The sequence below is a fragment of the Typopeltis vanoorti genome, chromosome 10, assembly GCF_054136105.1.
Source record: "Typopeltis vanoorti isolate ZY-2024b chromosome 10, IOZ_Tvanoo_1.0, whole genome shotgun sequence".
Taxonomy (NCBI): domain Eukaryota; kingdom Metazoa; phylum Arthropoda; class Arachnida; order Uropygi; family Thelyphonidae; genus Typopeltis; species Typopeltis vanoorti.
The window spans coordinates 12,904,852-12,930,198 of NC_143558.1; the positions used below are offsets into that span (position 1 = coordinate 12,904,852).

Here is a 25,347-nt window from a genome sequence, read left to right on the forward strand (position 1 = left end):
ACACTGACAACCTTTTCCACTATACTATTATCTTTCACTCTCCTCAATAACTTCTTGATATTCTCCCTTACATTCTCATTATGTCCATTTAAATCATTTGTATGCACAACCACCACTAATTCTCTTGTTTATTTCCTTCTCATGTTCAAAGCATGAATTATCTTGCTCATTCTTCTTCCTGGATAGCATACCTTATGGACTCTCTCATTAATCAATCCTCTAATAATGGAATCTCCATACACTGCTATTCTCGAATCACTTATCACCTCTTTTACCCTTTTTTTCTTTCATTCTATTCTTTTGCATGCTTTCATTTGTTTCCCTAGATGTCTAATATCACTCCACATATTCCTAATTTCATTTTTCCTTTTGAATAACTGTTTCGTTATATCTAGCATACTGACAATTTCACACTTTGTCATTCCGGTAGTCTCACTATCTCTCGTTTTGCCACATCTTACTTAAGTTTCCTCATTTATACTTCTGTATTCTTTCACTCCCTCAGTCTCACTAGCTTTCATTCCATTTCTTTCATTTATGCTATCTTTCATTCCTTCAGTTCATTTCTCATTCATTAACTCAGTCTAACAAAATATCGTACTTCCTTAAGAAAAAGTTAATGGCACCCTTTTTAAAATGATGCAAGGATACAGGAATTATACCTACCTGTATACAGTTTAAAATCAAATTTCACTCATGTAAAGTTCATTGAATTTACAGATGCAGTAAACTGTGTATTCCTTTGAGAACATATCACCAATGCTACGTACTACTCTCTGCTATTAATGCAACCATTAGTTTTCTTCAAATAGAAATTACAGAAGTAATTTCTATTCTCAACTTTGGAGTATTTCCTCTTATATTTCAGATAAATCTAACCATACAATGTATGCAGCCTTCAGAGATATTTTTATAAGATACTAAGTTGTTATAAACCTTTCTTATGGTGTCCTCCCGTGATGAGTCTTCAGACTCCTTGGAGGTGTCACGAATAATAATAATAATAATAATTAAAAAAAGACTTGAAAAAACAGCCATCACTGCCCTTAGCCTCAGCTACAGCTTGGCAGTAGTGCCTCATCAAGTTCAAATATTACACCTCATGTTGCATACAGAGTGCAGTGTCTGCAGTTTCTTCACATATTACTAACAATATTCTTGATGTAGCTAATATCCTGATATAAGCTTCATCACCTAAAAGATATCGCTTCTAAAGCTAACTCTTCATGCTCTATAAATTATGCAATAAGAAATATGCCAATTACTAGAGCCAATATGCTAATGTGGTCTTCAATACTAATGAATACAATCAGAAAATAAATGAGTTGTCACAGACTGCACCACTTACAAATTTGTAGATTATGACTCCACTAATTCCCAGAAATAAAAATTAAAAAGACTTAAAAGCATTACATCTTGGCCCCCTGAATTAGTTAAAAAGCTCAAACTTTTTTTTATCCTTCCCGCCCCAGACATATGGTTTGCCTTTGCCTAAAATTCTTAAATCCAATAATCCTCCATAGTAGCACCTACTAACTCTTCCTCTCTTTTAAACTAGCCAAACAATTAACTAATTCTTTAACCCCCCTGGCATATTTCATCTAATATAAAAATTTCCACCAACTTCAAATCTTTAATGCACAATTTATTATTACAAGTAATACTGATATCATAGTTAGTTTTTGATGTTACTTTTTTGTGTGATGTGGGATATTTATTTAACAATATCCCACATCCCACTTTCTGACACTTTATTTAAAAAATGTTATCTTCCCCCTGCTCCACACACCTATCATTGGTTATATATTTAGTTTAATCCTTTATCCAAGTGTAAGCAAACAAAGTTTGCGGCTGAAGTATCTTCAGGACTGGGGCAACTCGTGGCAAAGGTGGACTGAGTTCACATCACTTTCTTTAGTATTCCATAATGCAAAGCACTCCTTGTGGACATGTATAATGCTATGCATTATGGGAAGGGTCACTATCCAGACTGGTTTTGACCTTTATTGAGGTCTCTTCAGTGAGAGCCAGACCCAGAGGTGATACCAAGGTTTTAGCAATGCAGAAGTCATATTTCCATATGCCAGTTGCCAAAAGGTGTCACACCTTATTATTAAATTACTCTGGACAGAGAAAAATGTTGGAAGTTTTTTCCAGAGTAATTTAATAATAGCTTCAATAATAGGTGATAACAAACTTCAACATTGGTATCACCTCTGGATCTGGATCCCACTGAAGAGACCTTGGAAGAGACCCTGTATCCCATGAAGTTAACTGAGGCACAGCTGTTGCTGTTATCCCTCAGATGAAATATGAGCGGTTTTGCTCAGTGGTGGGGTGAGCCTGCCACTGGGTAGAGCAAAATGCTGAGAGTTCTTCTCAGTGATAGGGTGAGCCTGTTACAGGGGAACAACGCTGAGTTTTGATCCTTCAGGTCACTCATTGTTGGGTGATCTGGGGGATCTCAAAAGTTTTTGGAGAGGTAACCCTGCACTTATTACAGAGAAACCGGTCTGGGTAGTGACCCTTCCCATAATGCATAGCATTATACATGTCCACAAGGAGATGTGCTTTGCATTATTATTATTATTATTATTACATGACACCTCTAGGGAGTCCAAAGACTCGTCGAGGGAGGGCACGTACTCTACAACTTTCTGTCTCCACTAACTACAACGAACCACCATCTACACCAATGCCATCTACCACCAAACACCACCACTAGTATTTTTCACAGACAATCACAAACATCAATGCCCACGGTTGGATTCAAACCCCCAGCCTCCTGACTGGAGAGTGGACATGCTAACCACTCGGCCAGCCAGGCTAGCATACTAAGGAAACTATGGGATAGGATACTAAGGAAAGTGATGTGAACTCAGTCCACTTTTGCTACGAGTTGCCCCAGTCCTGAAGATACAAGCACAAACTTTGTTTGCTTACACTTGGATAAAGGATTAATAGGAGAGTGCCATGGGCTCTCTCCTACCACTTCCTTTAGCCATTTTTAATATGGATCATTTTGGAGATCTGCTAATCCCCCTCAGGAAACACAAGAGGTACATCTTCTACTACCACAAGTATGGTCACAAAAGTAAGTATAGATCATTTAACAATAATTTCGGGAGTATAAGGATGACTTAACCATATTTCATTTGGCTTAAACACCAGCTCATGCCCGTTTAAGAGATGAGTTGTTAACAAGCTCTTCATGAAAGGATTAGGGAGCTGTCCAGTGTGAAGCAGATATGGAATGTGTAAGGCTTCCATTTTTCTGTGAAACTTTTAGCAACTTGTGAACTTCGTGCTCTGATTTATTTATTAATCATATGGGTACAGAGCAGGTACAATTAAAATTAAAAGCAATCATAAGGAACAAAATATATGAAATAGAAATATAAGAATAAACCATTACACATAGTCAGTTGTAATTGAATCATAAATTTATGTCTAAATTTGGAATTCTTGAATCAGAACAATGATTCAGGAATTCCAAATTCCCTAGGAGTATTAACATGCTGTGCTCCTACCAGGTCAAGTAAGAAGTTGAGTGTTCGCCAGGAGCAATGAGGAAGATCAAAGCCAAATGGTTGACTAGTTCGATCCTTTGCAACTTCTATATCGATAGAACAGGATCTCTGTATTGTTCCATTCTTTTTTCAAGCATCAGAAATACTAAATCCCTTCGATCAGCTGTTCTGGTTTTCAAGGGAGGATGACAAGATCTGAGTAGGCCATATTCTGCTGCTCTTCTGGCCACATTCTGATCTTCCAGATCAATGTGGATTGTTCATCATATTTGAATATTCACTTTGAAGGAATTGCTTCTTGTGTAGATGTGGCATGGTGATATTGCTCAAAACTGGGAGCCAACGTAGCGGAGTCTTAAGCTAGTGTTGAGTTGAGTATTGACCTTAGAGGTCTGCCTGTGCTGTTCAGCCACATGGCATACAATATTCAGAAGGGGCATAGATCACGCTGATAAGCTGCAGTCTGGAGCACCTCTGCTGGAGCTTCTCACAATGTGCCAGCAAGCTTTTGGATGTGTGTTAGTGCAGGATGCCAGTTTAGCAGCACGTGTTGTGAGATGTTCAGAGACCATCAATGTCCTGTGCAGTGTGAATTCTTAGATATTTAGGGTTTGGGTTGTACTTTAGTGTTTGACCTTTCATCTCATTTTGAGTTTTTCCTGTTTATGGGAGATGAAAACATGACACCTCTGCTTTACTCAGGTTTGGCTGCAGTTTCTAGTTCCTAAAATAAGGACTCAGCATAGCTAGATCTCTAGGTGCTCTGATGATTTGAAATAGTTCTCGAAAAAAAAAAAGGAAAGGAGAAAGACACTACTCACTATTTATTAGGTGTAATTAATAAAGTAATTAGTAATTAATTAACAGCTCAGGTATACATTGACATTATTTGTTCTGACTGCTATCCACTGAATGTGATTACTGCATTATTCTTTTCCATAAATGTGTAGATGATGCAGTTCGCTGTAGTTGGTGGATTGAGTGGTGGAGACAGAGTTGTAGAGTAGGTGCCCTCCCTCGATAAGTCTTTGGACTCCTTGAAGGTGTCATGTAATAACAATAGTAATAACAATAAATGATGAAAAAATTAACTCTTATAAAGAACAGAAATATTATCCATTAAAAAAGGACGTAAAGACATTCTTGATTAGTAAGACATTACATTAATACAGTTATTGTTTTTTGGTTATGTAAAATTCATCATAGATGAAAGAACACAAAAGGAAATACTAGTATCTGATATAATTTTAAAATACAAGAGAACATAAAAGGGTCTACTAACCTTGCTAAATATTACTGCATAATGCATATACAACTGATCTTCAGCCATACCACCACTAAAAAAATGCAAAATAGACAGATGGTTTAGTTATATTGTTGACAGATAACCAAAATATACATAACTTAAATTAAGGGGATATTAAATCCCACATAGTTTTAAAACCGAATAAGAAACTCAAAGATTGGAATCAGAGAGTTTCTTGCCGAATATAGTAAACTATAAAGTATCGGCGATCACTTAGCGTGAGCTAATGCAAGTGACTCTAGTACATAGTACAATACCGGACGACTCGTTGCAAAGGTGGGGAAAGTTCAGATCGCTATTCTTAGGTATTTTCCATAATGTAAAAACACATTTCCTAGGAAATGTATGCTGTTATTACATTATGGAGGGAGGTCACTACCCAGACCGGTTTCAGCCTTTTTTGAGGCTTCATCAGTGAGTAGCTAGACCTAATACCAAAGTGTATAGCGAAAAGAACTTATATACTCTGCGATACGAGTTTCCAAACGGGTGCAACCGTTAAGTTACTTAAGTATAAAGAGCTAATAAGCTTCATTTTGGCAATGAAAACATTACTTAAATTAAGGGGATATTAAATCCCACATAGTTTTAAAACCGAATAAGAAACTCAAAGATTGGAATCAGAGAGTTTCTTGCCGAATATAGTAAACTATAAAGTATCGGCGATCACTTAGCGTGAGCTAATGCAAGTGACCCTAGTACATAGTACAATACCGGACGACTCGTTGCAAAGGTGGGGAAAGTTCAGATTGCTATTCTTAGGTATTTTCCATAATGTAAAAACACATTTCCTAGGAAATGTATGCTGTTATTACATTATGGAGGGAGGTCACTACCCAGACCGGTTTCAGCCTTTTTTGAGGCTTCATCAGTGAGTAGCTAGACCTAATACCAAAGTGTATAGCGAAAAGAACTTATATACTCTGCGATACGAGTTTCCAAACAGGTGCAACCGTTAAGTTACTTAAGTATAAAGAGCTAATAAGCTTCATTTCGGCAATGAAAACATTACTTAAATTAAGGGGATATTAAATCCCACATAGTTTTAAAACCGAATAAGAAACTCAAAGATTGGAATCAGAGAGTTTCTTGCCGAATATAGTAAACTATAAAGTATCGGCGATCACTTAGCGTGAGCTAATGCAAGTGACTCTAGTACATAGTACAATACCGGACGACTCGTTGCAAAGGTGGGGAAAGTTCAGATCGCTATTCTTAGGTATTTTCCATAATGTAAAAACACATTTCCTAGGAAATGTATGCTGTTATTACATTATGGAGGGAGGTCACTACCCAGACCGGTTTCAGCCTTTTTTGAGGCTTCATCAGTGAGTAGCTAGACCTAATACCAAAGTGTAAACTCTCTGATTCCAATCTTTGAGTTTCTTATTCGGTTTTAAAACTATGTGGGATTTAATATCCCCTTAATTTAAGTAATGTTTTCATTGCCGAAATGAAGCTTATTAGCTCTTTATACTTAAGTATATACATAACTTATTCAGATATATAGACAATGCTCACTGAGTATCCAAAGATTGCCAATATACAGATTATTGTTGTTGGTAAACTGAATCATAAAAATAACAAATTCTAGATTGCATTAGATTATTATTATTAAGAGGTACCTTCAAGGAGTCCAGAACTCACTGAGGGAGGTCGCATATTGTTGAAAATAGTCAATGAAACTAGAGACTTAAAGGGGTTATTGTGGACAATAAGTTAAAGTTTAGAAGTCACATTGCTAAGGTGGTTAAGCTGTTATATATGAGAGCACTGCTAAGGAAAATACTTATTTATAGGAATAAGGAAGTTATTACAGGAAAATTTACAAGCTTTGATGAGGCATATCTGGATAACCATGCATGGATATGGTACCCTGGGTTCCAAGGAGATGGAGAGTGGGGGTGTAGATGAAAAGATTTAGCAGCATGTAACCAAAATGATAACTAGTCTTTGGAATTGTGCATATGAAGACAGACTGAGAGAATGTGGTCTTCAAGTTTGAAGAATAAATGGAGAAGATGATAAATGATACAACATACAAGTCTTACAGTACAGGCACAAGCGAGATTGTGCAGCTTATGGATCGTGGAGATAGAACTCAGGGTCATCTCTGTCTAGGAATGGTTAGCATGCAAGGTTCAGCTTCTTCTTCTTATGGCACGTGGTGAGTGAATGGAATGAGTTATCATTGGATGTTGTGAGTACATCTTAGGTGAACATGCTCAAGGAGAGGGAGAGAGATGATAGGTTTTAAGTATCAGTGTTTAATGGGCCATCCAAGATGAGTTCTTAGACTTTGTGGAGGAACATCTATAATAATAATATCACAAAAGGAGATAGAAGTTTCATTAATAAAGCAAATGAAAAGCAAGAGATCAAGCTCTGTGGGGAGTCCCATACTGAACATTAATGATAAAAATAATGATATGAATTAAATCTGACAAGTGATCATCTCTCATTCAGATTCTCAAGCCACTTGACGAAATTTCTAGCAAAACAATATGGTAAATTTTGTATACAAGGAGAGCCAAATTAATGCCATTGAAGGTGAAAAAAAAAAAAAAAAAAAAAGATAACGTCCACCTTGTAAATGCTCTCAAAGGCAGAGAACATGATTTCTTAATAAAAATAGGTTTTTTGGAGATCTTCCATGAATGAACCTTGATGTTCGGAAATCATGATATTAGAACAGAGTCGTGAAGTAAGCTGTGAGACTCTCTCAAACATTATAAGAATGAATAACTGGATGCATATCAAATACTAATGGACAGTTTGTGTAGAATCACCTGTTCAGAAAGGTTTCAGTTTCCATTGTGGAGGTAAAACTTACCTCCACAATGGAAGGTGGGACTGTGAAGGTAGAGACATACTAAAGACTTCAGTTAGGGGTGCCAATTTAGACTGTGCAATTTATCATACAATTGAAAAATAAAATAATGGTTTGTCAGGAATAAGGGAATAGTACCTTGCACCTCCTGAAAAAGAAATTAATTTGAAAAAAAAAAAAAAAAGATTTTATTAGTTATCATAATTCAGCAATTTGTGCTGAGAGCTATCTGGAATTCTGCTACTGGAGAAAATATATCAAGGTTCTCTCACTTTCTCTGAGTGAATGTTATATAACTTTTGTAGAAGGAGCAGGTAGCAGTCAAATATTATGATATTTTAACTGTAATGGGAATAATGAAATGCTAAGAAAGATGGATAAGAACACTTTTGAGAATATAGACTGGAAGAAGCAGAAAACGACATATTCCAGATGCTAGTATACGTACATTTCTCCAATACTGGGGGGATTCGAATCCCACTGTGGGCATGGATGTTTGTGATTGTCTTTAGGTAGGAGATGGATGTCATCACCTGGTGTGAGTGGTCTCACACCAGGTGATGTGAGACCACTCACATCACCTGGTTATTAGAGGCCTGAAGTAACTTGAAAGAGTTCCATGTTTGGTCTCTAGAGCAAGGTTTCCAGATTATGTAAAAAAAATAAAATGAAAAAATATAAAAAAATATGTATATAAAATTGATTAAAAAAAAATAAAAAAATTCTTAGCCCATCACATACTATAGGTTTACAAATAGCCTTTCATGGGCAGGAGCAACATAAAAAAAAATAATTAAGGATGCAGCATGAGATTAAGGGAACATGAGGAACACAATAATTAAACTTGCCGATAGCATCTTGGGATGTGACCACTAATGAAGTGTACATGATGCCTTTAGTCAGTGAAAGTAATCATGTGGCACTGACATGAGAGATCACTATACATATGAAATTTCTATGAAGAGAATAGATCATAGCAAATTCAAAATGTAGCTTTAAGGCATGACATGATGAACTACTAGACAGATAGGAGATTAATAATGCTTAAGTCTAGTTCAAAATGACATCAACCATAGGTTTTAATCATGTATATTTACTGTGTAAAAAGAAGGTTTTATATATTCAGCTAATGAAACAACAGAAACATCATGTCAATTTATTTATTTATTCACTAAAACAGATATCACCTGTGTTCAGTAGTGGCATTACGGCAAAATGCCACCACAAGTTGACTCAGTGGATCAGGTTTCTCTTCTTCTTCTTCTTGCACTACTTTCTTTTCAGCATCTTCAAATGATTGCTATTGAAATTAATGATGATCAAATGTAATAGCATGTGTGTATCTATCTATCTATATATATAAGAGCATATATATAAGAATATCACGCACACACGTATATAATGACATATATGATTAACATATATTGAAATTAATATATGAACATATATTTCCTGCTTATGGAGACAAAGAGTACAAGTAATCCGGTATACCAGTTGTTGGGTGTGGTAACCTGCAGGATCCCAGAAAATTGTCATTTAAGATGGCAAGAGGATAATGCATGAAGTAGTTTCAAGAGGAATGTCTACAGGAGATGAGATGAGACAAGAGATGAGACTACACTTTCATCTAAACAAAAAATTCTAATTGTAACATGGATGTTAGAACTGGAAGGATACAACACATTATTAGGGATATGGTACAGAATAGATATTTAATAGAACAGAATAGGAATAAGTGAACGAAGATGAACAGGAATTGGAAAAGTGAAAAGTGTATTCAAAATCTGATGAAAACAGGAAAGGGGAATAGTACTTATACTGAATAAAGAGACAAAAAAAGACTAGATGAAATTATTATTATTTTTCTTCTTATTATTATTATTCAGGCCTGCATGGAGTCAAAAGACTCAGTGGGAGGTCCTTCCTAGGAAACACAAAGTCTATCATACCACTCCTTAAACTCATTGACCGTTCTTACTCTCACCACTCTATCAGGCAATGCTTTCCACAGTTCAACTACCCTCCATGCAAAGAAAAAACTCCTCACCCTCTTGCTCATAGCTTCCTTTTGCAACTTCCAGGATGACCTCTTGTCATCGCTCCTTCCAGCTGTTCCACCAAGCGAAAGAACTTCTCAATGTCAACCCTGTAACTATCTCTCGGCAATTTTAAAGGTCTCAGTCATATCGCCTCTCCTTCTTCTATATACCAAACACTGCAGTCCACATTCTCTCAGCCGATCCTAATAACTAACATTGCATAGTCCTGAAACTATCTATGTTATTCGCCTCTGTACTCTTTCCACAGTTTATTTATCCCCTTCAAATCCCAGGGACCAAATTTGAAAACAATAGTCTAAAAGTGGTCTAATCAGTGTCTTATACAATGGAATGATAACTCTTTTATCTCTGCAGGTCAGCATCCCTCTCAGTATTGCAGCAATCCTCTGTGTTACCTTCACCACGTTTGCAATATGTTCCCTGAATTTCAGGTTTCTATCAATCATCACCCAAAGATCTCTTGTCTCCCCTACTTCCTCCAGTACAGCTCCTCTAATTGAGTTATGCAGCCTCCCATCGATGTATTCCAAACTTCAACACTTTACCTTTTGCTGCGTTAAACTGACACATCCCCATTTATTTGCCCACCTGTCTAGTTTATTCAAATCTCTTGCAGGGTTTTCACATCTGCACTATTACTAATAACCCTTCACAGCTTCACATCATCTGCAAACAACTGAATATTTCCCTGCAATCCACTGACAATGTGATTGATATAAAGTTAAACAATACAGGTCCTAGTACAGAGCCCTGTCTGACCCCACTTGTAACCTTCTGCCTCCTTGATACTGCCCCACCATAAACAACTCTCTGATACTTTTCAGACAGCCAATCTTGAATCCTGAATCCAGCTGACTAACCCAATATCTAAACCCATGTGCTGTAACTTAAATATCAGCTTATCGTGTGGCACCCTGTCAAATGCCATTGCAAAATCCAAATAAAAAAGCAGAATATGCCTTTCCCTCATCAACCACTCTTGTCACATTATTATAAAAGGCAATCATATTACTAAAGCAAGAGTGCCCCTTAACAAATCCATGTTCACTCTCACAGATAACATTACCCTCATCTGCCCAATGCTGTATATGGTCCCTCACTAATTTCTCCGAGATCTTTACAACTGCTACAGCCCTTATGCAATGGCATAAGGGCGGTAGCAGTTGCAAATCTTACTTTCCTTCCATTCCTTGGGTACCTTTTCCGTTGCCAGACTTTCATTGAAAAGCCACGTTAATGAAACTGTTAGCAAATTCTCTCAAAACTCGTGGTGAAATATCATCCAGTCCCACAGCGTTACTGACATCCAGGGTACTCAGTATTTGGAACACACTCTCTTCTTGCACCTCTAAACCTCAAACCTACCCTATCCCTTTTGTATTAAAACTTACTTCTTCAGGATGAACTACTCTAATAAAGTGTTCATTGAACAACTCCACTATGTCCTCTGCATCAGTCACTCTATTCTCATTTTCATCCCACAATGTCACACAACCATTTCTCCTCCTACTGGCCACACAGCTAAAAAAATTCCCTAGGGTTATCTTTGGATCTTAGTGCAAGTATCTTCTCATATTCCAGTTTTGCTTTCCTTACCATATTAGTCACTCTCCTGGCCTGAGTCTTATATTCTTCATGCATCTGCTCTCCACCTCGCTCCTTATATCTCTTCCATAACCTCTTTTTCATCTGAAGTTCCTGTTTGATATTGTCTGTCATCCACTTTACACCAAATTGTGTCCTCTTCTTCACTCGTGGAATACAGTTTACTATTGCTGTCAACAAATATTCCTTCACAATTTACCATGCACTAATGATATCCCAGCCTTCCAATTCTGTCCTCAATGGAACTGCCCCAAGTTGATATCTAAGACTATTAAATCACCTGTCTTATAATTCCACATACGTTCCCATTTCTTTGATACTCCTACATGTCTATTCATCTTTCAAGTCAAAACCACATGGTCACTCTCTCTAAATGGGGGGTAGAGATGTCATCTCAGTTATTATCAGCTCTTCTGATGCTATGACCAAATCCAAAACTCTTCAACCTCTATTACATGTAGTCTAAGACATCTGTCCCTCAAGAATTCCAGAAATTCCATTCCCTCATGACTGCATGCAATTTTCTCTTCCCTACTTATACTGCTATAGTTAAAATCTCCTATAACAATCATTCTTCTTGCACTTGCCAAGCTCAACTGCCTAAACATCTCCTGCTCACCACCCTTTGTGCTCCTTGGCTTGTAGCAACATCCTACTAAACATCCTGTCTTGCCCACCTCTACCTCACACTACATGCTTTAAAAACCATTAGTGTCACTGTCTTCCAAAGTCTCCACTCTTAGAGAACAGAAGTTATCACTTATCATAAGCAGTTCTCCATCACCACGTTTTCCTTTCTTATTCTGCGAAAAATGCTGTACCCTGCTACTTCTATTCCTGTTATTATGCCATCTTCTGTCAACGACATCTCAGAGATCCCAATAACCTTTGGCCAGGCTGATGCAATCAATGCCACCAATTCATCTCCTTTATTCCAGATACTCCTGGCATTAGTATAAAAAATATAATATTGAATGCCAGCAGCACCCAGAGTTTCCAGGTGGCACCCTTCCAAGTACTAACTGGGCTCAGGCTTGCTTCATTTCAGTGATCAGACAAGAACTGGTGCTTTCAAACTTTTCTGGCCAATGGAAACTTATCCTATCAAACCATAAGGATCATGAAGAAAAGGAGATTTTTATGAAAAATTACAGAATTGTACATATATAGAAGAAATGCTGAAGTAGTATAACATGCTTAATCACATGTGATATGATTAACAACACTGGAGAATGAAATAATGAAGATGAGCAAGCCATAGTTAATGAAGCATATGGTCAAAGAAATTATCATAGTGATTTACTGGTAAGAGTTTGCAAAAATGAATCATCTTGTGATAGGAAAACTTATTTAAACATCAATATTTACATAACATGACCTGAATATCATCAGATGGTAAAAACAAAAGCTAAACTGATCACAGTACAATCAAGATTAGTTTTATTAGTTTACTCTTTGATGTTAAAGTAGAGGAGTTGATGTAGGACCTGGTCATTATTCATGACAACTAAAGTTAAAGATCTGTTAATATAATAATATTAAAATTCAGAATGGAAGAATAAGATATGTCTAAATTAAAAATGAATGAAATAAAGAAAAATTTTTCTGTTATGAATTATGTTAATATGTTAATATTAACATATTTCAATAACATATTATGTAATAATATGTTAAGAATTAATTTCAGATTTTGTAGAATGGAAAACTAGATCAGTGCTTCCCAACCTTTTTCACGTCACGGCACACTATGAAGGAACATTTTTCTATTAACATGATTAATTTCTTCTATTTCATACAGGGATTCAATTAATAAGATCTTTATTTCAAATAGTTTTGCATTATAATACATAAACATTCCAGCGAGACATTCGTTTCAGGATAAGTCTTCTTATACGAAACAAGTGGAATGAAAATACCTAATCCATAAATCCTCAGTGATTGATATTTGACATAATTTTTATATCGCATCTATGAACTAAATTGTCAGATTTGACTGAGTGAACCTGTGATTAAATTTTTATAACACTTATTTTATAAAATTATGATGTGAAAATACAAAAGTAAAATTAATTACACACAAAAGAATTACTGACTATGTATAAATATGCTAATAATAATAATTTAATGACAAAATAAACATTTTAAGTATTAATATAAATATCTACAATATTCTTTTGCCACAGTTAATACATATATTTGCCAGTGCCCTTGACCATGTTGTTTAATCTGAGTCTCGGGTCTGGTTTAGTCCTGAAGCTGTGAAAGAGGGGAAAATAGTTCCACTGCATAAAGGAGGATCCAAGACTACGGTTGCAAATTACCGACTGATCAGCATATCAGGAGTCGTTGTCAAGGTCTTGGAGAAAGAAGTCAAGGGAAAAATACAGGAATGGATTGATGAAAAATGAGATACTGTATGGGGGACAGCATGGCTTTGTGAAGGGTAGATCATGCCTCAGTAACTTGCTCAAGTTTTATAACACAGTGATGGCTGAACTGGATAAGGGTAACGGGTTTACAGTGATACTGCTGGACCTGGCTAAGGCATTTGACAGGATACCACATGGAATTCTAATCCGTAAACTACAACATATGGGAATGGATATAGGATTGGTGAGATGGATAGGTGGGTGGTTGAGGGAGAGATATCAAAGAGTAGTTTATTCAGGAGTTGAGTCCAAAAGACAGGCTGTAACTAGTGGTGTGCTGCAGGGTTCTGTTCTTAGACCACTGCTGTTTAATTTGTTCATTAATGATATAGGGAAGGATCTAAGAGGAACAGTTCATTTGTTCGCTGATGATGGAAAGTTGGGTAGGGCAATAGTGAATGCAGAAGATGTCAAAATCTTGCAGGATGACTTGGATAGATTGGAGTTCTGGGCTAAGGAGAATGGATGTCAATTTAATGTGACAAAATATAAGGTTATGCATTTTGGGGTGAAAAGATTAGCAGCAGTATACCACATTGGTGGAACTGTACTCCAGGAGATTGATGAGGCCAGGGACTTGGGAGTGTTGGTGGATAGGGAGATGAAGTTTAGGGGGCACATTGCAAAAGTAGCTAAATCAGCTCATCAACTCACTTAGTTGTTGAAAAATACCTTGACGAGAAGAGACAAGCAAGTTATTGTACTTCTGTACCGAGCCTTAATAAGATCTCATCTCAACTACTGTGCCCAGATTTGGTCACCTAGGTTCCTTCTTGATGGGGAGGAGGTGGAGAGGATCCAGAAGCGAGTGACTAAGATGATAGCAGGGCTATGGAATGAACCATATGAGAACAGGTTGAAGATTTATGGGTTGCAGAAATTAGTTGATAGGCAGAAAAGGGGAGATATGATTGAGACGTTCAAATTGCTAAAGGGTTTCTATAGGATTAACTCGGAGGATATTTTTGAGATCAGGACTGGTGGTGGAAGAACTAGGGGACACCTATGGAAGCTGGGCAAGAGTGTGGTTAGCAGGGGTGTTAGAGCTGGGTTCTTTACTTTTAGAGTGGTAGATGAGTGGAATAAGCTGTCAGAGTCTGTTGTGGGTGCTAGGACAGTGAGTGAGTTCAAGGCAAGGTATGATAGATACTGTGAGAATGTTGTATAGTTGTTGAGGACATGATGTTTAGGGCCTTCCTCGATGAGTTTAAGGACTCCCTGGAGTCGCCCGTAGTTATAATAATAATAATATTTCTTTCTTTTTTTTTAAGTTAAGGGATATTACATCCCATATTGTTTCATAGCCGAATAAGAAACGTGAAACCCAGCTCCTAGGAACTGTATTACTGTTTAACATTGTGAGTGAGAGAAGGTCACTACCCAGACCGGTTTCAACCTTTGTTGAGGTCTCATCGGTGAGTAGGTAGACCTAGAAATACCAAGTTTGCAAACAGAACTTATATATACCCTATTATGAGAATTGCCAAGAAGGTGTCCTAATAAATTATTAATTATATGAAGAGCCAAAGGCTTCAATTCGGCGACATAAGCTTATTTAAGTTAAGGGATATTACATCCCATATTGTTTCATAGCCGAATAAGAAACTCAAAGAGTTTCATGCCGAATATAGTAAATATATAAAGTTTGGCGAGTCCAAGCGTAAGCAAATACCTGGATAGTTACAACTGACCCTGTAGGGAGTGCAACACTGAGGAAACTCATGGTAAGGGTGGAGCAAGCTCCGATCACTATACTTGATATTTCCCCATAATGTGAAACCCAGCTCCTAGGAGCTGTATTACTGTTTTACATTATGAGTGAGAGAAGGTCACTACCCAGACCGGTTTCAACCTTTATTGAGGTCTCATCAGTGAGTAGGTAGACCTAGAAATACCAAGTTTGTAGCAAATAGAACTTACATATACCCTAATATGAGAATTGCTATTATGGGGAAATATCAAGAACAGTGAAGCCGAATTGAAGCCTTTGGCTCTTCATATAATTAATAATTTCCTTCTTATTTCAGTGAGATACTTGGGCTTGTTTCTGTGAGCACAACTTTTTTTATATCTGGGTCTATGGTCGAAAGAGCTACATGCAATTCATGATCAAGACTCTTCAATGATGATCTCTTTAAATTCTTGATAGTGAGCATAGAAGAGAAACTTTGTTCACACAAGTATGTTGTAGCAAATGGTAAAAGAATGTTTAAGCTTTTTTGCTGATGGATGGAAACTCCTTTTTTGCAGTTACCCAGAATTGAGATAATGGAACATCCTTAAACTCAACTTCAAGGGTTCGATCACTTTTTAAGTCTAATAACTCCTCCTTTTCTTTCACTGATAAATCGAATGCCATGTGATCTAATGAAACTGCAAATAGATTTCGAACCCAATCGAATTTCTTTGTCTCTGTTAATTCAAAGTAGTGATGAAGCTTTCTCTCAAGCATGCATGTTGATCTACAAGTTCTAGTAGTTCTTTTTTAGGATTCGAACTACAACACCGACTAAACATTTCAAGGGGACCATTTTTCACCACATCTTTCCAAAGTTGAATTTTGTTTTTGAATCCATTAATTTTGTCAGTGCAAGTTAATATATTCTCAAGCAGTCCTTGCATTTTTCGGTGAAGTTCATTTAGGTATTCAAATATGTCAGCTAAGTAGGCCATTTTTTGCGACCAGTAATTGTCTTCCAACTTAGCTGAATACTGAGAGTTACCCTCAAAAAATATTTTTAATTCTTCTTTCAACTCATGAACTCTGGACAGAACTCTCCCTCTCGACAGCCAACGAACTTCAGTATGGAACAACAAAGATTGATGCTCTGATCCCATTTCATCAGATAAAATTGAAAAAAGATGCGCTTAAAGTGTCTACTTTTGATCAAATTCACCATTTTTATAATGTCATTAAGTGTGGACTTTAATTCTAGAGGTAAACTATTTGACATGAGAGCTTCTCTATGAATAAAGCAGTGTATTATTTGAACATCAGGGTTTTCAGACTGAACTTCGGACGCCAAGCCTCTGACCCTTCCTGTCATTGCAGTTGTGCCATCAGTACATAAACTTATGCAATTTTTCCATGAAATTTTGTGCGTATCAAAGTATTCATTGATCACTTTAAAGATTTCCTTCCCAGTTGTTTGTTTCTGAAATTATTTGCAGAATAAATAATGCTCTTTCAACCCTTTCTCATCAGGAATTTGAACAAGTGCAATTAGCTGACAACAGTTGCTAACATCTGTTGATTCATCAACCTGTAAGGAAAATTTCTTAACTTCACAAATTTTCTGGATTAGTGTTCCTTCTATTTTAACTGACATGTCTTCAATGCGCCTGCTGATTATATTATTTGAAAGTGGTACTTTTTCAATTTCTTTTACTTCATTGATTCCAAGGTTTTGAAAATTTCCACACAAGCTGGTAAAATGAGTGATTCGGCAATTGTGTGAGCCTTCTTGGCGTTAGCTATCAATCTCGCGACTTTGTAACTTGCTTCTAGAGCTCCATTAGATACCATTGTGGCTGATCTCATGAAAGAACTTTGCATTTGAATTTGAGTTCACAGATGTTTAAAATAGTTAAAATCCTTATCTATGTATGAAGGATGCTTGGTAGAAAGGTCTCGATGTAGTTTACTTGGTACCATTGCTTCATTTGACAACTTTTCCAGGCATATGAGACATTGAGGCACAGAAGAATTATCGGAGCATACGAAACTAAATTTCAGGTAATCCTCTTTATATAGTCTATGACTACGTTGCGCCTTAAAGGTTTTCTTTGGTTCACTTTCTTGGGCTCGCGAATTTGATGGATTTTCTGATTTTTTTAAAATATTTGTCCATTATTGTGGGTAACTGAAAAGTAAATTTAATAGAATTAAAATATAAGCAAATAAAGAAGCCATTGAATAGAAAGATATAAATCACATGAAACTAAAAATACTACATTATATTCGAGGATATCAAATAGGCATTGTAACTAGAGCATCCAAAATACCGGAACAAGCAAAACTATGTTAGGAAAATGCCTATTAATGACAGAAAGCCTACGTTTACCAAGCTTAGCTATGCAAATTACACATTAATCATTTTGTCACTCATAATGTGAACGTCCATTGTCCAAAAAATATCTCAGATACCTTTTGATTCCAAAGAAAATACATTACTAAAAAATGGTTATCTATAAGAAAAAAATGACTCATCAGTGTTTATTTTATCATGTGAAGGTACTTCTTTCTTGTATGACCATTATAGCTTCAGCTAAAATGAATGTAACAGATCGACGGTAACAGGAAAAAGCGTCTTTGTCAGCAAATAATAACAATTTGACTTATGTTCCACAAACTATCACATTTGTTAAAACACAAATTCAGAAAAAGACGCAATAAGACATTCCCGCTAAGGTGTTTTACACAGACCACTTAGCAACACTGAACATCCACTTGAACGCAGTTCTTACAAAAATTATACGCTCTTGAAACACTCGACTGCTACTCTGACAACACAACAGACGAGTTGGAACTGAAGCAGAGTAATGATCTTCTGAGTTGTAGATGCAAAATGTGAGGAAGGGAGTAATGGCACTTATTACATTCTGGGAGGTCAACTTCACATGTACGTAGCTAGAAAAGAGAAATAAAGCAAAAAGGGAACCACTCGGCAGCCTAGCCCTCCGGTACCGTCGCCCCATAATCAGGACTTTGTGGTTAAATTTTTTGCGCCACACTGGTGTGCCGCGGCATGTCGGTTGGGAAGCACTGAACTAGATAATGAGATGGGAAGAGACTCTTTGGATACTAAGAAAGGAAAAAGAGCAAAGATTGGTTGTCAAACAAGACCTGGTAAATCATAGAAAAAAAGACATAAAATTAAAATGCTGTTTAAATATGCTAAGTCTCAGAGAATTAAAGGAATTCACCTGACAAATATAGAAAGAAAAACAAGTCAAAAGGCTGCAGTGTTAGGCCATATTGAAAAATTGTATGATATGACAAGCAAAACATGTTCTGAAAGAAAGAAGGAAGAAAATGTAATAAGCAAAATGAGTTTCAGAAATGGTCATAGCATCAGAGAATGTGATCGAGACAGATGTAAACTTGTCCCCAGATAAAATCAAACAGGAATTGTAGAAGAATATGAGGTTATGGAAGATAGATAGATAGATAGAGAGAGAGAGAGAGAGAGAGAGAGAGAGAGGTAGGCAACAATTGCATGAGGATGAAGCATATAAGGTTCAAGCTGGGAAGATTAGTGTAGTAAGGAGAGAAGAATTAGAATATTAAAGGAGGCTAGCACTGTGATCCAAAAAAGAATCCCAAGACATTCTCTTACTATGGGGGTCTGTAGAAGGAGAATAAAGGTGGATGAATGACCTTGCTAAATGGAAATGGCAGTATTTCCATCAACAACTTTTACAATGTGTTCCATGAACTTCAGCTCCCTAACCATAAAGATTCCCAGATGTCTCATTTCCTCCAATTCATGAAGCAAAATTTCTTTACCATGATAAAATGCATTCTGTCTTCTCTGGCCAAAATGCATAACTTTGCACTTAGCAACACTGAAATGACATCCCCATTCTTTAACACAAAGCGCCAGAATATTCGACCTGCTTCCAACAACATCACATCAGAACTTTCTAACACTGCTATCCCTAATTTAACATTAGCAGCAAACAATTGAATATCTCCTCTCACAAGTTGAATTATATCATTACTATATACAACAGTAGTCCCAGAACAGAACAGAACCTTGTAGAACCCTATTCATCCCCTTCCTTTTTTTTTTTTTTTTTTTCAGAATACTGCACCTCCATACACCACTTGCTGGTTCTTATTAGTCGATCATCCTGTGACCAAGCTATTAGTTGAGTATCCATCAATCCTGCTCAATTTCATCAGCAGTTATCATGTGGTGCTTCATCAAATTCTTTTGCTCCAGTTAAATCCCTGTATAAGCATCTCCTCATTCCAATACACTAGTCACACTATTATAAACTGTAATTAACCCTCCTACTGGCCAAGGTGGATGAAATAGCAAGACTACCCCAGACTTTTTTCATGGATCAAAACTTCATCGGCATTCTATCTTTTATCAAGTATTTACCTTCCTCCGCTGTTAATCCCTTAACGGCGATTTGAGAGCCATTAGTGGATTAACTGTGGTCGAGCGACTTTTGTGTCACTTGTCTTTACATGTACTCTGTTACTTTGAATTTTCTTCACTGTACTAGGATATTTGATCGTTTTTTTTTTTTTTTTATTGCTGAACAATTTATTTCTTTTGTCTCTTTACAAAAATAGAAGTTTCACACTGCCAAAATAAATAATCAATCCTGAAATGACCATAGCTCAGCCTTTGCAATGAACATACTTCAGTAATAGTTAATTTCCTCCACTTTACTGACAATATAGATTCTTTTTTGTGAATTTTCAAATGTTTGTTTACGTTTAAAATATTTCGTCAAATATTTATATTTTTAAATAACATTTAGTGAAATAAATATGACATTTTGCTTTCTTTTTTTTGCAAAATACCTTTATATGGATTGTCACATTTCAATTTCAGGAACGATTGTTGTTTTTTTTTTATTTTATGAACAACAAATGATTATAAACTGCATTACTCGGTTTCCGATATTGTATCTTTTTCAGTATCAAAAATTTATACCTAATGGTATTTTATCAGAGACTCTTCGCCTTCTTCTTTTGCTGAAAATTGCAACAGAGGTTTTTTTTTTTTTTTTTGTAGGATGCACATTACTATAATATCCAGTGCTTAACCACTGTAGATATGTTGAAAATATAATAGAAAGGATATCCTGTATGGAATGATTAAAATTTTATGCTCATTTTTAGGATTTTTAACTGCAACCCCCCCCCCCCCCTCTGCTGTCCTGGAACTGAGTTGCATAACTACTTTAAATTTCTATAGCTTTGAAAGCTTTCAGACGGTATTCAAAATCTCTTATTTCAGTTTACCGTTGTGACAAAAGAAATAAAGCAATAATATTGTTGTATATCGAAGCTTCTAATTCTGTACTCTTTCTTTGAATCTGAAATCAGTGGTCTGCTGAAATTATTCTAAGATTTAGAAATACTATGCTGTATTTTCAACATGTAAAACCCACACAAAGAAATTTCAATTGTGTTATTTCTGTTTCTTTTTTTTTTTTTTTAAATCTAAATATTACTACTTCTATTTCTGCTGATTGCTATTTCTGAAATACGTCTTAGAAATGCTGGACAATAATCCTCTTACCTAGAGGAAAAGCTAAAAGTCTTAGATTACTCTTTTGAGAAACACAAGACAGAAAGTTTCCTAGAAGTCACACTAAATTGCCTCAAGCAAGAATGTCTTGTTTCGTTTTCTGTTGTTCAGATATCCTAAAACAGTAAAACTGACATTTCTTTTACAGGCTGATGAAGTATTTATGCCAAAAATGATTTCTTTATTTATAGTGATCAGTTTCACTTTTATTATCGAAAAATCCTAAATTATTTGATAATTATCCTGAAAAAAATTACTGCTATTGCTGTTGCTGCTCTTGCTTGCCATCTCACAAATGAATTGTATATTGGGTATACTTTCTAATATTCCTCTTTTCCCAGTAACAAGTTGTAGACTAACGGAGATTACCAACTCTCCCCTCCCCACCACCACTGGGAACCAGATCAAAAGAACATGCCCAGAAGGCAGCACACTAAAGTACCTCGTGCAATAACTGAATATTTTACAGGCAGAAATTCCTTGTTCTGTTTTTCCATCTTTCTGATTGATTAGCAGACATTCGAAGCATATTTTGATATTGCATTTGTAGGATGACAGTGTTTTTAAATATTAATTTCCCTATTAGCCAACATCACATAACTTCCGGATTTATAATAATAGGAAAATAATATGTATATTTTCATATTTATAATTTGCAAATTTATAATAATCAAAACTTAGTTTCTGTGTCGAAAAAATTAAACATTACGTGGAACAATTATTATGGAAAAATCACGAATGAAATAAAAACTGTACCTATGTTTCATAACAGCTTTCGGGTGTCTGGTAATGTTGCAATAGGAGGGGGGGGGGTGATGCTATCAAAGTCGAAATAAAGTTCATTTGTATTGTGAAAGGAAATGAAATTTCACATTTGATGCATTTCATATACATATTTTGAATGATAAAAATAAGCAAATGTATCGCTTACTTTAAAAATTGGAGAATAAAATATCTGAATTATGCAGTAAATATCTATAACTGTTAATTTCATTTTGTAATGACCAATTATACAGGAAAACCAAGAAAGTGAAAGTACAAAGAACAGTAGATTACTATATAATATAAAAAAAAAATTTAGTGATATGATTAAAGAATTTCACGTTATTCTCTATAAAGCAAAGTTGCTCCAGTGTGTCCTAAAGGAAATCTGTGAAGTATTATTCGATTTCGATGGTTTTGTACAAAAATAAAAATAATATAATCTGGAACATCGGCAGCAGGTTTTCTTTTCTTTTTTTAAAAGAATATTTCAAATAATTATCGTGAATTAATTTCTTCGAGAACAAAGAATAATGTTTTGTCTAGAAAGTGATTAGAAAAAAATCAGTGCAAAAAAATTAAAAATGAAATTGGTTCTCCAAGGTAAGGCGATATTTAAGTGAAGAAATTATGCAAGACCTTTATTTTGTCCAGAAATTAAAATTGTATTGTATAATAAAAAGAGGAAACAAAAATATAAATAATTTCTATATTTTTAGTCTATCCTATATAACTAAAATCCAGTTGACCAGCATAGAACAAGGATCTGCGTTTCTTGTTATAGGCAACTGAGAGGTAGCTACGAACGTGAGATAATCCGATTAACCGTTCTCTTCAGCGTGAAGGTTTATCACACCTTCTAATGGACAGGATGGTCAAATTGCACTTCTTATCCTGGTTCTTTAAACAGGTGGGCTGAATCATATCCAGATTTAATTGGACTTCTATAGACGTCCTAGCCGTTTGGAAGGTTAAGTTACAAAAGCAAGTCTTTCCCTCAACAAATCCATGCTGTTCTCTTGTAAGACTTCCATTCTCATCAAGCAAAGTTTGCATTCTGTCTCTAGCCAGCCTCTTTAATGATGTCATCACTGTACCTAATATACACACTGGTCTATAGTTGGACACCATTGACTTGGATTCTACATTATGCAGTGACTTTTTCCTTCTTTTCACTCTTCTGGGACACTGATCCTATCCAGACTCCAGTTGAACAAAGTCAAGTACAATGCTAGCTCCTTTTCACATCTACATAATATATGTGATGGTATCCCTGACAGCTTTATTATCATCAATGAATTAAAGATGCTAAGAAACTATATTTTTGGTTTCATCTTTTATCCAAGTGTAAGCAAACTTTGAGCATGAAGCAACTTCACGATTGGGCTACTTGTATATAGAGGATAATGACTTCACATCAATTGCCTTGGTATACCATAATGCAACACACATATCTTGACGGACATGTGTAATGTTATGCATTATGGGAAAGATCAATTTTTACCTTTATTGAGATCTCATCAGTGAGAGCTACTAAGGCAATTGATGTGAAGTCATCAGCCTCTATGTATGAGTAGCCCAGTCATGAAGTTACTTCATGTGCAAACGTTGTTTGCTTACACTTGGATAAAGGATGAAACCAAGAATATAATTCCTTGGCATCATTAAATTATAGTATAACCAAGTCATAGTGGAAGCATGCCGAGCCTATAACCCAGAGGTCCGTGGATTGAAACCATACTCTGGTAATATTTTTAGCACCTCTGTTTAGCAAATTGGAAGAATGATAGTACATTGCACCCTTTGATTGGAAAATGCCTACGTCCGATTCCTGTCATGATGGAAGAATCTTTATATGGCTCTTTTTCAATTGAAGATGAGTTAGCTAATCTCATATGTAGTCATCATGGTTTTTTTCTCTCAGAAACTTGAGTTTTTATCTCGATACAGGCAAATCAGCCTTCAAGACACATGCAATTTACAGACAAAAAATACAAGTGGTGGTAGTGGGCAGTAGATGGTGTTGGTGTAGATGATGGAAGTGGTGGAGATGGAGAGTTGTAGAGTAGGTGCCCTCCCTCAATGAGTCTTTGGACTCTTTGGAGGTGTCATGAAATAATAATAATAATAATTATTATTATCTATCTCTAATCCAGAGTATTTTAGTAACAGGTGTGACACCTTTTGACTACTTGTATATGGAAATATGACTTCTGCATAACTTTAACCTTTAAATCTTTGCAATATCTGGAGGGTAATCATCATATAGTAAGTTGACAGTGTCAGCTAATGGAATATTGGTAAAAGAAGGAAACAATATCAAAACTAATGAGTCAGACTCTTTTATTTGAGCATCCTTGATTTGTTCAAGAAAATGTATCAAATTTTTGATGAAAGATTTGGATTGTCCAGTATGGGTAGTTAATGAATGGGACAAAAATTTAGCAATTTGATAAGTGGGTGAGTCAGTACAATTCACAATGGATCTTACTGGATAACCTTTGTTATGAATTTTTGGGAGGCCATATAAACGAGTTCTTCCAAAATGAAGAACTCCTTCCAACTTGTCCACGGTATTTTGATCCCAACTGACAACTTCATCAAGCAACTTGTTTAATTTGTGATTTTGTAGGGTTATGATTGATTTCTTGATAGGTGGAGGTACCTTGCAAAAGGCAGTCTACTTTTCTCTCATAGTCAGCCTTATCCATTACCACTACAGCTTTCCTTTATCAGCTTTTGAAATAGATACAGTGGAACCTCAGTTGTCGAACGACTCTGATCTCGAAGAAATAGGTTCCTGAACATATTTTCTGAACAAAAAATGCACCAGTTTCAGAACAGACAAACCGGCAACCACGTGCTCTGCGGGCTGAGATATAAGGCATGAGAGTGCCAGCCTCTGCTCAGTGCAAACACCTCGAATTTGTAGTGCATTTTATTGATTTTCTTGGTGTTTTGTTGTTTGTTCGTAAATTAAAACTCTCCTCTGTATAGTTAAAGTGAATTTAAATTTTCATGTATATTTTATCTATTTATTGTGTTTATTCTTTTTTGTGTAAGATTTTATGCATTTTCATTGATTTTGTATGCGATTTTATTATTATTATTATTATTATTATTATTCAGGCCTCCATGGAGTCAAAAGACTCATCATGGGAGGTCCTTCCTAAGATCATAAAGTCTGTCAAGACTCATTGAGGGGAGGTCACCCCTAAGAAACACAAAGTCTATCATACCACTCCTTAAACTCATTGACCATTCTCGCTCTCACCACTCCATCAGGCAATGCATTCCATGGTTCAACCACCCTCCATGCAAAGAAACCACTCCTCACCCTCTTGCTCACAGTTTCCTTTTGTAACTTCCAGGGATGGCCTCGTCATCACTCCCTCCCGCTGTTCAACCAAGCGAAAGAAATCCCCAGTGTTAACCCTGTAACCACCTCTCAACAGTTTAAAAGTCTCAATCATATCACCTCTCCTTCTTCTATCCACCAAACTCTGCAGTCCACATTCTCTCAGCCGATCCTCATAACCAAAATTGTA

The 25,347-nt window shown here is 36.0% G+C and overlaps 1 protein-coding gene across 3 annotated transcripts in view; it reads right to left on the bottom strand.

The window, feature by feature from the left end:
- Positions 1-25,347, bottom strand: part of RyR (Ryanodine receptor) — a 1,703,288-nt gene that overhangs the window by 448,678 nt on the left and 1,229,263 nt on the right. For all 3 annotated transcript variants that reach the window (XM_090399345.1, XM_090399347.1, XM_090399344.1), the window contains exons 85-86: positions 8,854-8,966; positions 4,813-4,867 (exon numbers count right to left, since the gene is read on the bottom strand). In XM_090399345.1, the coding sequence (XP_090255471.1) occupies positions 4,813-4,867; positions 8,854-8,966 (168 nt within the window). The remainder of the gene's footprint in view (positions 1-4,812; positions 4,868-8,853; positions 8,967-25,347) is intronic.